The 15,487-nt window shown below is 47.9% G+C and overlaps 1 protein-coding gene across 1 annotated transcript; it reads left to right on the plus strand.

Annotated features, from left to right (window-relative positions):
- Positions 1 to 422: 422 nt before the first annotated feature.
- ppp2r2ca (protein phosphatase 2, regulatory subunit B, gamma a) lies at positions 423 to 11,875 on the plus strand (the record flags this gene model as incomplete). The annotated part of the gene is made up of 9 exons (XM_084465480.1): positions 423 to 486; positions 2,087 to 2,184; positions 4,591 to 4,774; positions 5,182 to 5,294; positions 6,079 to 6,256; positions 8,620 to 8,784; positions 9,536 to 9,705; positions 10,818 to 10,909; positions 11,578 to 11,875. 9 exons carry the CDS (start codon positions 423 to 425, stop codon positions 11,873 to 11,875), a joined length of 1,362 nt encoding a protein of 453 aa, XP_084321606.1.
- Between the last annotated feature and the right edge of the window lie 3,612 nt (positions 11,876 to 15,487).

The following is a 15,487-nucleotide window of genomic DNA, read 5'->3' on the forward strand; positions in this document are numbered from 1 at the left end:
ACCTCCTTCACCTTTACCTCTCTCTCTCTCTCTCCTTTCCTCTCTCTTTCTCCCCCTTTTCTCTCTCTATGTCTCCCCCTTTTTCCCTTTTCTGTACCTCTCCCCCCCTCTCTCTCTCTCTCTCTCTCTCTCCTTTCCTCTCTCTTTCTCCCCCTTTTCTCTCTCTATGTCTCCCCCTTTTTCCCTTTTCTGTACCTCTCCCCCCCCCCCCCCCCTCTCTCTCTCTCTCTCTCTCCCCCTCTCCCCCCCTCCCTCTCTCTCTCTCTCTGTGTCTCTGTGTGTCTGTGGGCTCTGGCGACGGTCCCAGAATGCCTTGCTCCATGCCGCCCCGCTAGGCGTGAGCAGCATGGGTGGAGGCTGGGCGGGCAGAGCGAGCAGGGACAGGACGGAGGTGCTGCCGGGCGGCGCTCACTCCGCTTCAGATGGCCGAAGACGCTGAGAGCCCAAAGATCAACCACAGCTTCCTGAGAGACTATGTCACTGAAGGTACACACACACACACACGCACGCACACACACACACACACACACACACACACACACACAGAGACTATGTCACTGAAGGTACACACACACACACACACACACACACACACACACACACACACACAGAGACTATGTCACTGAAGGTACACACACACACACACACACACACACACACACACACACACACACACACAGAGACTATGTCACTGAAGGTACACACACACACACACACACACACACACAGAGACTATGTCACTGAAGGTACACACACACACACGCACACACACACACACACACACACACACACAGAGACTATGTCACTGAAGGTACACACACACACACACACACACACACACACACACACACACACACACACACACACACAGAGACTATGTCACTGAAGGTACACACACACACACACACACACACACACACACACACACACACACACACACACACACACACACACACACAGAGACTATGTCACTGAAGGTACAGGCCACACACACACACACACACACACACACACACACACACACACACACAGAGACTATGTCACTGAAGGTACACACACACACACACACACACACACACACACACACACACACACACACACAGAGACTATGTCACTGAAGGTACACACACACACACACACACACACACACACACACACACACACACACACACAGACTATGTCACTGAAGGTACAGGCCACACACACACACACACACACACACACACACACACACACACACACACACACACACACACACACACGTGTGTGTGGATTGTGATGGTGATGACGACGAATGAGGATTGGTTTTGATTTTATAATTATTATTAGTCGTAATAGTAGCAGTAGTGGTAGTGGTAGTGGTAGTAGAAGTAGTTGTATTTGTAGTTTGTAGTAGTAGTAGTTTTTTGTAGTAGTTTTGTAATTTCAATGGTTCATATTTTTATTATTGTTAGTATTATGGTTATTGTAAGTATGGTAGTGTAATTAGAATGCTTAGTGTTATTCATATTTGTATTGTTATTAGAATGAATTATTCTATTGTTAGTGTTATTATTAGCATGGTTATTAGTGTTATAAGAATGGTTAGTATTATTAGTGGTATTAGAATGCATGAATAGTATTATTTGTATAGTATTATTGTCATGTAATTAGGTGCCAAGCACAAAGTGTGCGAAGGCAACTTATTGTAATTATCATTGTCATTCCTCCAATTCCTACTTGGAGGAATTAGTATTCCTCCAATTCCTAAATGCTAGTTAGTGATAAGCTTGATGTTAGTATTTCATGATTATTTGGGGCTCAGGAAAAACAATGCATCCGGACAGCCTCCATTAACCTCCTTTCCCGCTGAGTTAGGATCTAAATCGAGCATGGGTCATCTGTCATTAGTTATTCTGGTATTTCTGAAATGAATACACTTTATCGATCCGTCCATCCCTCTCTCTACATCCCTCTCTCTCTCTACCTCTCCGTCTCTCTCCTTTCCTCCAGCACATTTACGTATGATTCCCTTCATCTCCTAATGTCTCCAATAGAAGTGTTTTCCGTTCAGCTGTTTGCTGTGTCTCCCCTCTCTTGTGTCCAGCTGACGTCATCTCCACAGTGGAATTCAACCAGACAGGAGAGCTGCTGGCTACAGGAGACAAGGGAGGGCGTGTGGTCATCTTCCAGAGAGAGAGCGAGGTCAGTCCACTTCATCCATGTATCCCTATGTATACCTTATGGTTAAACGTCTGGTTGCATTGACAGGGGCGGACCTACCATTAGGCAAACACAGGCAATTGCCTGGGGCCCCGAGATTTCCAGGGGCCCCCAAACGTCTCATACAAAACTGATTAATAAAGTTTTCTTCGATTCAAAGCAATTATTATTTTTTTAGTCTTAATTCGCACGCTTAAAAATCCATTAAAATGCTTAATCTATCATGTCTGCCCCCCCCTCCCTTCTCATGCAATGGACTATTCCATGTTACTGCGCATGTGCAGGCTTGATTCAGGAAGACGGTACCAAAACAAACTAGTTGGCGCGGGTTGAGAAAATGAAGCGGAGTTATACAATATATATATATATATATATATATATATATACAGTGCAGAACGAGAATGTGGAGGGCCCCAATGACTGGGTTTGCCTTGGGCCCCCAAATGACTAAGTACGCCCCTGTGTATTGACTTACAATGTGTAAGTCAATACAACTAGACGTTTACATCTTAAGATACACAATTAAAAACTGTATTTATGCTTACTAGTCAGTACGTGTCCATACTGGGCTACTGGAACTCTCTGCTCTCAGGTGTCAGGCAAACGTCACCTCGCCTCAAACGTGTCACGAAGGAAGGGTTCAGACTCCTTACAGGTTGTAACAGACATCACCCCAATCGTTGCTTCCTTTCCTATGTATAATTCACGTTTTAATAATGACCCAGATCAAGGTCTGGCTGCTGGCTGGTTATATGTGTGTGTATATATATACGGTTATACGTCTGACATGCTAGCCCCTAATGCAAACCCTGTTCCCAGACTCCTGCTCCCTAGTTCAATATTCTGCTAACACACAAATCTTCCTAATATGTTGGTTTAATATGACCTGTTTCAAGTTATAATAGTTTATAAATATTATCCAGTTTTCTTTTATTGGAACAAGGCTTTTTATTTCATATTCTCATAAAAAAAAAAATGCCACCGTTGTAATGTAACAATATCACTGCATTGGTATTTGGAGATACCAGGGGCAAGTGGCCTGAGGCAACAAATGAGCTGGTCACCTGAGGTGGGAGGCCCTGGTGCTGGACAGGGGAGCAGGTCTCAGGCAGAAGGCCCTGGTGCTGGACAGGGGAGCTGGTCTCAGGTGGGAGGCCCTGGTGCTGGACAGGGGAGCAGGTCTGTGGGAGGCCCTGGTGCTGGACAGGGGAGCAGGTCTCAGGTGGGAGGCCCTGGTGCTGGACAGGGGAGCTGGTCTCAGGCGGGAGGCCCTGGTGCTGGACAGGGGAGCAGGTCTCAGGTGGGAGGCCCTGGTGCTGGACAGGGGAGCTGGTCTCAGGCGGGAGGCCCTGGTGCTGGACAGGGGAGCAGGTCTCAGGTGGGAGGCCCTGGTGCTGGACAGAAGCAGAGCAGGAGATATCAGAGGGAAGGCGTGGACGCTGGGAGCGAGAGGGACACCCAGACACGCAGAGCGTTGGGGAACGGCGATATAGGGGGAGCCGACGGCGAGGTAGGAGCCGCCCAGGAGGCTGACCACGCAGACGACACCCCTCAGGACGCCCGCCATGTAGGCTGAGCCTCTCAGGTGGCCATGAGGTATGAAGAGCCTCTCAGGAGGCCATGAGGTATGAAGAGCCTCTCAGGAGGCCATGAGGTATGAAGAGCCTCTCAGGAGGCCATGAGGTATGAAGAGCCTCTCAGGAGGCCATGAGGTATGAAGAGCCTCTCAGGAGTCCATGAGGTATGAAGAGCCTCTCAGGAGGCCATGAGGTATGAAGAGCCTCTCAGGAGGCCATGAGGTATGAAGAGCCTCTCAGGAGGCCATGAGGTATGAAGAGCCTCTCAGGAGGCCATGAGGTATGAAGAGCCTCTCAGGAGGCCATGAGGTATGAAGAGCCTCTCAGGAGGCCATGAGGTATGAAGAGCCTCTCAGGAGGCCATGAGGTATGAAGAGCCTCTCAGGAGGCCATGAGGTATGAAGAGCCTCTCAGGAGGCCATGAGGTATGAAGAGCCTCTCAGGTGGAACCGTTTAGGAATCCGGCAATGTAGGAAGAACGGTTCTGAAGGCCGGCGACGTACGGCTGAACCAGTCCAGAGTCTGGCGACGCAGGAGGAACCGCTCTGGTGGTCCGGGGCGGCACATGAAATCAGAGCGGGAATCAGACCCAGCTTCCTGAGCCAAAGCTTAGCGGACACTTCCTGGTGTGCCTCTTTGCACGATTAGGAATCATCCAGTAAATCATACAGTTCATCATCCATTCATCTGGCTGCTGGGTCCATGCTTTGGTTATTTTGGTCGCCGCCAGCACTCAAAACTTTTTTTGTCAAACAATTAAAAAAATTCAAAATTCAAAAGTGGTGAAATGTGTTGCTTGTCTGCCCTGCAGTCTAAAGGAGAGCTGGAGGATCTGGGGGACATCGGGGACTCCGGAGAGTACAACGTGTACAGCACCTTCCAGAGTCACGAGCCTGACTTTGACTACCTGAAGAGCCTGGAGATCGAGGAGAAGATCAACAAGATCCGATGGCTGCCTCAGCAGAACGCCGCCCACTTCCTCCTCTCCACCAACGGTACGGAGCTAAGAATACGTTCACCAATCAAATGCTGGAGTGTCGCCTAGATCTTCAACACAATCTGTTAAAAAATATGATCCAAAATATATCTGCTGGCACATGATAATCCAAGTGATGTTAATAATACCCCCCTCCAAAAAAAAACAACCATAGAAAAAGGAATAATTAAGAATAATCCAAATGGATTGATCTGACGATGGAGGATTTGGGTCAAATCAGAGACTAGAATGCCACTCATTAGTTTGGGCCGCGTTGATTGGTTCTAGAGAAGACCTGTCAAACCTTTGACAACAAAACACACAGACACAGATGAAGTAGCTCCACTGAACGGGCTGAGTGAGTTGTCCTGAGCTGTGTTGTGGTCCAGGTGTCCCAACATGCTCGCTCTGTGCCGCGTGTCACAGATAAGACCATCAAACTGTGGAAGGTCAGCGAGAGAGACAAGAGGCCCGAAGGATACAACCTGAAAGATGAGGAGGGGAGACTCAAGGACATCTCCACCGTCACCTCCTTACAGGTACACGCACACACGCACACACGCACACACACGCACACACGCACACACACGCGCACACGCACACACACACGCACACGCACACACACACACACACACACACACACACACGCACACGCACACGCACATGTACACACACACACACACACACACACACACACACACACACACACACACGTACACGCCGTCACCTCCTTACAGGTACACACACACACACACACACAAGCACACACGGTGTCCCCTGGTGTCACCCCGGTAGGTTCATGTGTCTGTACCCTGGTGTCTGTACCCCGGTAGGTTCACGTGTCTGTACCCTGGTGTCTGTACCCCGGTAGGTTCACGTGTCTGTACCCTGGTGTCTGTACCCCGGTAGGTTCATGTGTCTGTACCCTGGTGTCTGTACCCCAGTAGGTTCATGTGTCTGTACCCTGGTGTCTGTACCCCGGTAGGTTCATGTGTCTGTACCCTGGTAGGTTCATGTGTCTGTACCCTGGTGTCTGTACCCCCGTAGGTTCATGTGTCTGTACCCTGGTGTCTGTACCCCGGTAGGTTCATGTGTCTGTACCCTGGTGTCTGTACCCCGGTAGGTTCATGTGTCTGTACCCTGGTGTCTGTACCCCGGTAGGTTCATGTGTCTGTACCCTGGTGTCTGTACCCCGGTAGGTTCATGTGTCTGTACCCTGGTAGGTTCATGTGTCTGTACCCTGGTAGGTTCATGTGTCTGTACCCTGGTGTCTGTACCCCGGTAGGTTCATGTGTCTGTACCCTGGTGTCTGTACCCCGGTAGGTTCCGGTGCTCAAACCCACAGACCTGATGGTGGAGGTGCGTCCCAGGCGGGTGTTCTCCAACGGACACACCTACCATGTCAACTCTATCTCCGTCAACAGCGACGGGGAGACGTACCTCTCGGCCGACGACCTGCGCATCAACCTGTGGCACCTGGGCATCACCGACCGCAGCTTCAGTATCCTTCGGCTCTGACGCAGAGCGGAGCGCTGCTCACACAGCAACAAGCGTCCTGGTCTTTAAGAACCAAGAAGAGAATAAGATCATTTGGAAGATTTGACGACAGATATGTCCACAGTTCATTTTAAGCTATGAGCTACTTGAAATGTCACGTATTATGTAAGTGTTGCGTTATGTAATGTATTACAACTTAAACTCTAAACAGCAACCCTTCAGGTAACGCCGTAGCTGGAAGCCCCGTTGTTTGTGAAAATGAATTTGCTCTGTGAGGAAAAGCTGTGTTTCTGAGGCTGGTGTAGTAGCCGTCGTGGTAAACATGAGTAGCAGACACAGTAGAGGCTGGAGACGTAGGGCACTACTGATTACATTTACATACATATTTAAACAGCCATATTTTATGGATGCAAACACATACACTACAGCATCTGAGATGTATCTTTAACCCCCCACACCCCTCCCCAGAGTTATCATATATCATCACTTTATTTTTTAATCATCGCTGAAGGTCAAAGGTCACTGTCAAATGTCACCACAGGCAGATTCAAATACATTGATAACACACGCCTGATATCGCTGCATAGGCAAACTCTTTCAAATGCGTTAGCGTGTGTGACGTAGCCGTGTCCCTGTGTGTGTACGGCAGCGCTCAGGGTAACACACAGGTAGACTCCTGTCTGAGCTGCCTGGACAGGAAGTGGTGTTGTTTGCAGGCGTGTGGCGGTGTTTAAACAGAGGCTGACCTAGAAACAGAGAGGAACATCTATGGAAGAACAGCTTAAATAATTCACTCACAGCGGCAGCGCTCTCCATGGATGCACACACAGGACACACGGGCTGTAAATAGAATCACAGAGAAGTGGGAGACGGTGGGGGTTAGAGGAAGGGTTTGGTAGTACTGAGTAGCTCGTTAAATATGTGTGTGTGTGTGTGTGTGTGTGTGTGTGTGTGTGTGTGTGTGTGTGTGTCTGTGTGTGTGTGTCGGTGTGGGAGTGTGCGCCTCTGCGTGTTTATAATGTTATTTAGACGCAATAATGGAAATAGGAAAATGTGTTTATGAGTTTAAGTGATAAGTCAAGTGTTTATTTACCACGTGTACAGAATAGAACACTGCTGTTCTTGTGTTGGAAGAAGTTCAGCTAGAAAACAGAAGAACAACGTATAATGTAACATCATATAATATACTATAACATCATAATGTTGAAATGTCTAAATCATGTTTGGAAATACATGCAGGTAAACCCAGAACCTTTCATAAAGAGTAGTGCACTACAGTACAGCCCTCAGAACCTAGCTCATAGAGCAGTGCACTATATCCCTCAGACCCTAGCTCATAGAGCAGTGCACTATATCCCTCAGACCCTAGCTCATAGAGTAGTGCACTATATCCCCCAGACCCTAGCTCATAGAGTAGTGCACTACAGTACAGCCCTCAGACCCTAGCTCATACAGTAGTGCACTATATCCCCCAGACCCTAGCTCATAGAGCAGTGCACTATATCCCTCAGACCCTAGCTCATAGAGCAGTGCACTATATCCCCCAGACCCTAGCTCATAGTGTAGTGCACTATATCCCTCAGACCCTAGCTCATAGTGTAGTGCACTATATCCCTCAGACCCTAGCTCATACAGTAGTGCACTATATCCCCAGCAGCGGTGCCAAATAATTGTGTTTGCAGAAGCTAACGGGGGGCTGGATTATTATGGATTATTCATAGCAGGTGCTAATACATTTTGACACAACAAATAATAACTAATAATACTACTAGAGAAAAAGGAGATTCAATGATCCCGGGATAATAGGCTACATTATCTAAATGTATGTTAACTAAATGTTGCGTTTACAGCAGTGCAAGCACAATGAGGTGGACGCGCCTGTTGTTGTGATGTGCGGCGAAGCGGTCCGCGGTCCGCTGCATCGATGTCCACTGGTCCTCATGGACCTGATCACTGCCCTCTCACCCAGACTGCTGGCTGCAGCCTCTCTGCTCCTGCCCCCCCCCCTCCAGCCGGCGTGAGCCAGAGAAGCTCCTCTCTCACGCAGCGTCACGTGACGGGCAGCGTCACGTCAGCTGATATAAATCAACACACTGTGCTGCTAGACATACGCTCATCATCACTATCATAATTACACTTAATATGATTTCATAGGTTCCTTTTGTTACATATATACATATATATATGAAGACATCATAAGTCTGATGTCTTCATATATATATATATATATTTAGATGGGGGCTCAGCCTGTTTCATCTTAAGCTTAAACGACGACTCATTGGAGAAGCCACACAACGCGGTACAGGCAGTGTGCCCGTTGTGACCACCAGTTCCCACGGCTCCTTGACCAAGCCGCCCCCCTCCCAGACATCGTGGACATCAAGCCGGCCAACATGGAGGAGCTGACGGAGGTGATCACGTCGGCAGAGTTCCACCCGCACCACTGCCACACGCTGGTGTACAGCAGCAGTAAGGGCACGCTGCGGCTGTGTGACATGAGGGCCTCGGCTCTCTGCGACCAGCACTCCAAACGTGAGCCATGTGTATCGTACGGTGAACGGGACGGCCGTGTGTGTTTCCGTCACCCTGGGATGTCCCGTAGTCCTGTAGAACGTTAGTTGTGTACAGCCAATGGTGGCCGTGACTCTAAAATGTCATATCGGTCAATCAATCCATTTATCAGGCCCTCACCTCCCCTCCTCCTCACCACAACCTCACCGCGACCAATGGTTCAGCTCCCACCTAAACCATTGGCAGTGACGGACTGGACGCTCTGGCATTTGGGCAGATGCCAGAAGGGCCGTTTGGCCTCTCGTGGGCCGCTTGGCTTCTCGTGGGCCGTTTGGGCCGGCCAATCACGGAGCGGCATGCTTGTTGGGATCGCACGGCCCCCCCCCTCCCCTCCCCCCGTCAACAATTACACCCGCGGCCGGTTATAATGCCCAAATGCCCGGGCTGTTTTTGGCTCCCAGTCCGTCACTGACCATTGGTCACCGTGCGGTTGTTTTCCACTGTGAATTCATCAAGAAGAAAACCAGGACATACCTTTACTATTTCAAAACTTCAAAAACATTGATACTTTTATGATATACCTTCTATTGAACGGGGTCTTGTGTGTCCATGAATAATGTCCTTTAGTTAAAGGTGAGGGCTAACGTGTGTCTATGAATAATGTCCTTTAGTTAAAGGTGAGGGCTAACGTGTGTCTATGAATAATGTCCTTTAGTTAAAGGTGAGGGCTAACCGTAGAGTTGTTAATGAGCTGAATGTGGTCTTCACCAAGTGTTTGAGGAGCCGGAGGATCCAGGAAGCAGGAGTTTCTTCTCTGAGATCATCTCCTCGGTGTCGGACGTCAAGTTCAGCCACAACGGGCGCTACCTGCTGACCAGAGACTACCTGACCGCCAAGGTGTGGGACCTGAACATGGACAAGGGCCCCGTGGAGACCTACCAGGTCAGCTCAGTACACCTACATACCTCTAACCAATCAGCTCTCGTTCTGGATACCTCTAACCAATCAGCTCTCGTTCAGGATACCTCTAACCAATCAGCTCTCGTTCTAGATACCTCTAACCAATCAGCTCTCGTTCTGGATACCTCTAACCAATCAGCTCTCGTTCTGGATACCTCCTCTAACCAATCAGCTCTAGTTCAGGATACCTCTAACCAATCAGCTCTAGTTCTGGATACCTCTAACCAATCAGCTCTAGTTCTGGATACCTCTAACCAATCAGCTCTAGTTCTGGATACCTCTAACCAATCAGCTGTAGTTCTACAACGTAGATATGATCTAACCAATTTGCTCCAGTTCTAGCTATCGCCTAAACCATTGGTTCTCAGCCGTACCACTAAATAGCACACATGTACCACTGGTGGTACGCAGAGGAATAATAAAAAAAACACATTTCAATTCTTTAAAAACATAATAGTATCAAAACTCTAGTATGAATGGAAATACATGAACCATGAGACCATTACAACAGGTTATCATACGCTGTGTGGTGAGGTTGTTTAATCCATGAAATCCATGAAACCATCGCATCTCAACATCAGGCACAACATCACTGAGCACCTCTTGTCTTGCTCAGACGACAAAAAACATAATGCAGACATACGCACAATAATGCACACATTATTGTGCATTTTGAATAAGCAGTAAAATAATATAGTCTATACACTTTAAAAAGGAAACCAAGAAAGATAATATTACTCTAAATTCATGCCTAAAAAGCGTCTTAAGTGGTAGCTTTGAGGCCCTCTTGTGGTTTCCAGGGCTCTATGCAACCGCATAAAGAAAGAAACGGCTGTCTTGAACTCAGGGCCAAGGATGGAAGCTGACCTAGTGCCGTCCAATCACGATCCAGTATTCTAACACAGCCAACACAATTCTTTGATAACATAACAGAAGTTAACAGAAGTAAGGCGCTTTTGATAAAACCCTGTCCTACATTACTAAATCATTTACATATCCTAGTTTGGCAGAGTATGTGTCTCTTAATTATGTACCTCAATTGGATATGTGGATATTTATGTAACTGTTGTAATTCTTTGTTGTTTCTGTTCCAGGTCCATGAGTACCTGAGGAGTAAGCTGTGTTCCCTCTATGAGAATGACTGCATCTTCGACAAGTTTGAGTGTGTGTGGAACAGTTCAGATAGGTGAGTTATTATATTCCTGAACCTCAAATATCTCAGTCCAAGAGACCACGCTAAAAGGAATCCAAATCCATCCTGCATCTATTTTACTGATTGTGCTGTTTCTTCTAGATTTACAATATTCTTCCCACCTTATCCATTGCTTATTTTCTATGTAACGTATCCTGTTTATTCCTCTCCTCACAACCCCTCTCCTGCTCTCCCCTCTCCTCCTCCTCCTCCTCTCTTCTGTTCCTCCCCCATCCCCACTGCCCTCTCCCCCCCCTTCCCTTCTCCTCCTACCCTCCTCTCTCTGGTCCCCCCTCCCCCCTCCCCTCCTCTCTTCTGTTCCTCCCCCATCCCCACTCTCCTCTTCCACCCTCCTCCTCCCCTCCTCTCTCTGGTCGCTCCCCTCCTCTCTCTGGTCCCTCCCCTCCTCTCTCTGGTCCCTCCCCCTCCTCCCCTCCTCTCTCTGGTCCCTCCCCTCCTCTCTCTGGTCCCTCCTCTCCTCTCTCTGGTCCCTCCCCCCCCTCCCCTCCTCTCTCTGGTCCCTCCTCCCCCTCCTCTCCTCCTCTCTCTGGTCCCTCCCCCTCCTCCCCTCCTCTCTCTGGTCCCTCCCCTCCTCTCTCTGGTCCCTCCTCCCCTCCTCCCCTCCTCCCCCCCTCCCTCCCCCCTCCCTCCCCCCCCCTCAGTGTGATCATGACGGGGGCGTACAACAGCTTCTTCCGGATGCTGGACCGGGAGACGGGGCGGGGCGTGACCCTGGAGGCGTGGCGCGAGAGCAGCAAGCCGCGGGCCGTGCTGCGCACGCGCCGCGTCTACACGGGCGGGAAGCGGCGGCGTGGCGACGTGGGCGTGGACAGCCTGGACTTCACCAAGAAGATCCTCCACATGGCGTGGCACCCGTCCGAGAACATCATCGCCATCGCCGCCACCAACAACCTGTACATCTTCCAGGACCGCGTCAGCCCCGACGCGCACACGCAGTGACGCAGCACGGCCACCAGGGGGGGCCGGCGGGGCGGGGGGGGCGGGGGGCCGGCGGGGCGGGGGGGCGGGGGGGCGGGGGGGGAGGCTTATGGAACAAAAGACAAGTGACTCGAAGATCTGACTGCTCTGGTCTCAAAGCCTCCGTCTAGAAGAGGAGGAGGGGAGTCGACTGTGGAGCAGTGACACACACACACACACTCTCACATACACACACACACACACACACACACACTCTCACATACACACACACACACACACACAGTATCTGACGGAGGAGGAGTTCCTTAAAGTATTAACATGTTCTAATCCTAATCAGATATCAATGATATCCTTGGATCTTAACAATCACTATCCAGTCCTGCTCCGGATGTGGAGCAGCCTCTACCACCGAGCGTAGCGCCGTCCGCTCCACTGAACTGGTGCCTCTTGCCCCACACCAGAGGGTTCACGGCCCGGCGACGAAGGAGGCGTTCCACCGCTGGCGCCGACATCACATCCCCTCTCCGGGTGTGGACGCAAGAAGCAGATCCCTCCAACCAGTCTTAGGCAGAATTAAACCGTTTTTTTTTTTTTCACAATTGCAGAATATTTTAAGTGGTCTTACTGTGCAGCTCAACAGTATCACACCCATCGCTAAATGTCTCCTTTTTAGAGCAGTGCTCTCGGAGAAACCATGCGTATGGCCAATAATATAGGCCATATTCAATTTGCAATAATAATCGCACATCTTAGAACACAAATGTTGCCATTGATTTATTTATTTTGTGCTCCAAAACACAAGTATCCCTCCCACAGATATAAATGTATTCACCCATCACATTGTCAACTGTAAATACTTCTATTGTTTTTTCTAACCGCAACCGTTTGGCTCAGGCGAGCTGGCTCGTAGGTGAGGCTCTGTATGTCGTCTGTCTGGACTTCACCTATCAAACTATTCTGGGACAGCGACGTAGAGTCTTAACTGAAGTCAATGTTTTTATTTTTATGCGCGCAAGGTCTGAATAGTTTATGAAAAGGAAGGAAACATGTGCAGCACATTAACTATTGCTTTATTGAAGATGTTGAGTGTATTTCAGATGACGAACCACAGTTATTTTATAATATGTATTATAATATTATAATATGAACTGACTTAAGCTGGTAGTTTAAGCCACGTGTTTCAGCAAGTTTGAGATGGGTTCCGACGTAAAGTTAAGGTTAGAGTGCAGCCCACATGTTTAATCAAGAAGGAGGCCTCTGATTTAGCGCTCTGACTTCTGCTGTGTAAGGGTGTGTTGGGATTGTCAGAGCAGCAGTTACATAAGGCATTGTTGCTGAGTAGTCGCTATTACTTTGTAACAGTGCCATGCCATGTAAATGTGTCTTGTGAATGTGTTTCGACACAAGCGCACATGCTTCAGACAAGCCGCTGTCGGTTTTTGGATGTACTTCAACCAGTGGATGTCTGTATGGCTCTGAGGGGATTGGGTTTGATGAGGGAGTTTGATTGTTTACAGTGAAGTGCTTTGTTTTTTAAGTGCTCTAAAATATCCTGATCTGTAGTTAGGTAGGGGTCCACAGCAGGTTGAAAGGACCGATTTACTGCAAAACGCGTGTTACCATTTGCATTGCTCACACATAAACGTTGGAATCACTCAAACGATTCCTGTAGACCAGTGGACAGTGTAGAATGCTTACATGTTGACCATTATCACTGCTGTATTACTGGTCTTTCCTACATGTTAGTGTCTGTAACTCCATGCTATGTCTGTACTGCACAACACACTAAACAAACAACTGAACATCACTAGAGAACACACTAACACTGCATGACACTGGTAAAAAAACAACAACAACAACAATGAACACAGAAACCACCGCAACACGACTGACGGACTGCATCTCTCATGGCGTGCAGGGCCGCTGCCCTCCGCCGGTAGGTGGGGGTCAGAGCGTGTCGGTTGTGGTCACACGGCGCCACACTACTGAACACGTCTGTGGGAGGCTTTGTGTTGAGGAGCACAGCAGCAGCTGCATGTTGCTACTGTTCAATGCTACTAGCGTGTAAATCCATCGTTACTTTGAAATAAGAAAAAAAAAAAAAAGATAAACTGAACACACTACTTGAGCATTCAAATGAGTTGGATGAAATGAATGTGCATTAATAATATATACCATGAACAAAAACACGTGTTATTGGTTTTCTTCACATGATACTTAGTACTGATGTTGCATATGCTTGTAAAACCTTATTGCAGCAAATATGTCACGTATGATGATAATTGTGTCATTATAAAGTAAAAATATGAATCAGTTTCAAGGCACAGGCCATTTAGAAGTTTTATTCAAGGTTATGATCTGTTACATATGGTGAGGTCACAGCCTTAACCCACCTTTACTTCAAGGAAAACAAGCAAAAACAGCATAACAGTAGAGACCTAACTATTGAAATGGTAATACAACATCGATCTGGCTTATTATGACGTGCTTCTCTGAGAAATGGTTGCTGCCTTCCACCGAGAGGATGCTGTGGACCCCGAGAGAGGACATGGGAGTCCTTTTTTAATAAAGCTGCTCTGTGTTTCTGAATTAATGAGTTAATTTTCTCAGAATTCTGAGATCAATTTTCATGCCAGAAAAAAAAATCTGCTGTGTTTTTCTGATTAAACGAGATACCTCACAATCCCACGAGAAGCTGCGTTTAGTTATAAAACGCACACGCGCTAAAAAAAAAAAAAAAAAACCTACTCCTATGTCACCTCCCGGGCCCGGTATGATGCAGTGTGCTCAACAGATGCTGCTAGGCTGCACCGCACACATATTAACCACCGCTGAAGGATATTTGGCGACACATATTAACAGTTTTTCTGCTCTCTCTCTCTCTCTCTCTCTCTCTCTCTCTCTCTCTCTCTCTCTCTCTCTCTCTCTCTCTCTCTCTCTCTCTCTCTCTCTCTCTCTCTCTCTCTCTCTCTCTCTCTCTCTCTCTCTCTCTCTCTCTCTCTCGCGCGGGAGGAAGGATTGCTGTCGGCTTTTTCCCCGCAGAGAAGACGACTTGCTGAATTCATGAATATATGGTGACTTTATGCTGCACACTGGCTCCACATTAGGTCTTGTTTCTGGTGACATGGCGTTTATTCTCAAAGCTGTGTTATTGCTCGATGGGCATTTGTTTACCAATATCCTACATTTTTTCTATTTTATAATTTCTTATTTAGGAGCCATAATTCACAGCAAAAGGGAAAAACTCCTGCATCACCGTTATACAGCTACATGACAGCTCTTCAGAGAAGAGCCTCACCAGGTCGTCCACATCAGGGCTGGGACATACGGCCTGTAAATAATATTTAAAGTTTTTAGGCTATATCTCGATGCACAATAAATATCTTGACGTTATGAAACCTCTTAATGCTTGATTTAACGCTTTGGGAAGGGCTATGGCACTACTATATTATACTACCTAAACTCATGGGGGCATTGCAATTCTTACATCTTAACGTATGGCATCAAATACTAATAGAAGAATGTTGTCTTTGATGATTACTATAACTAAACTTCTCAATGGGTTTTCTGTGTGAAAAATTAAAGTTGATACCAGAATTGAATAAAGGAGGGTATCCCTGGCTGAGGGATCGT

This window comes from Micromesistius poutassou (assembly GCF_964030765.1).
Source record: "Micromesistius poutassou genome assembly, chromosome: 3".
NCBI lineage: Eukaryota > Metazoa > Chordata > Actinopteri > Gadiformes > Gadidae > Micromesistius > Micromesistius poutassou.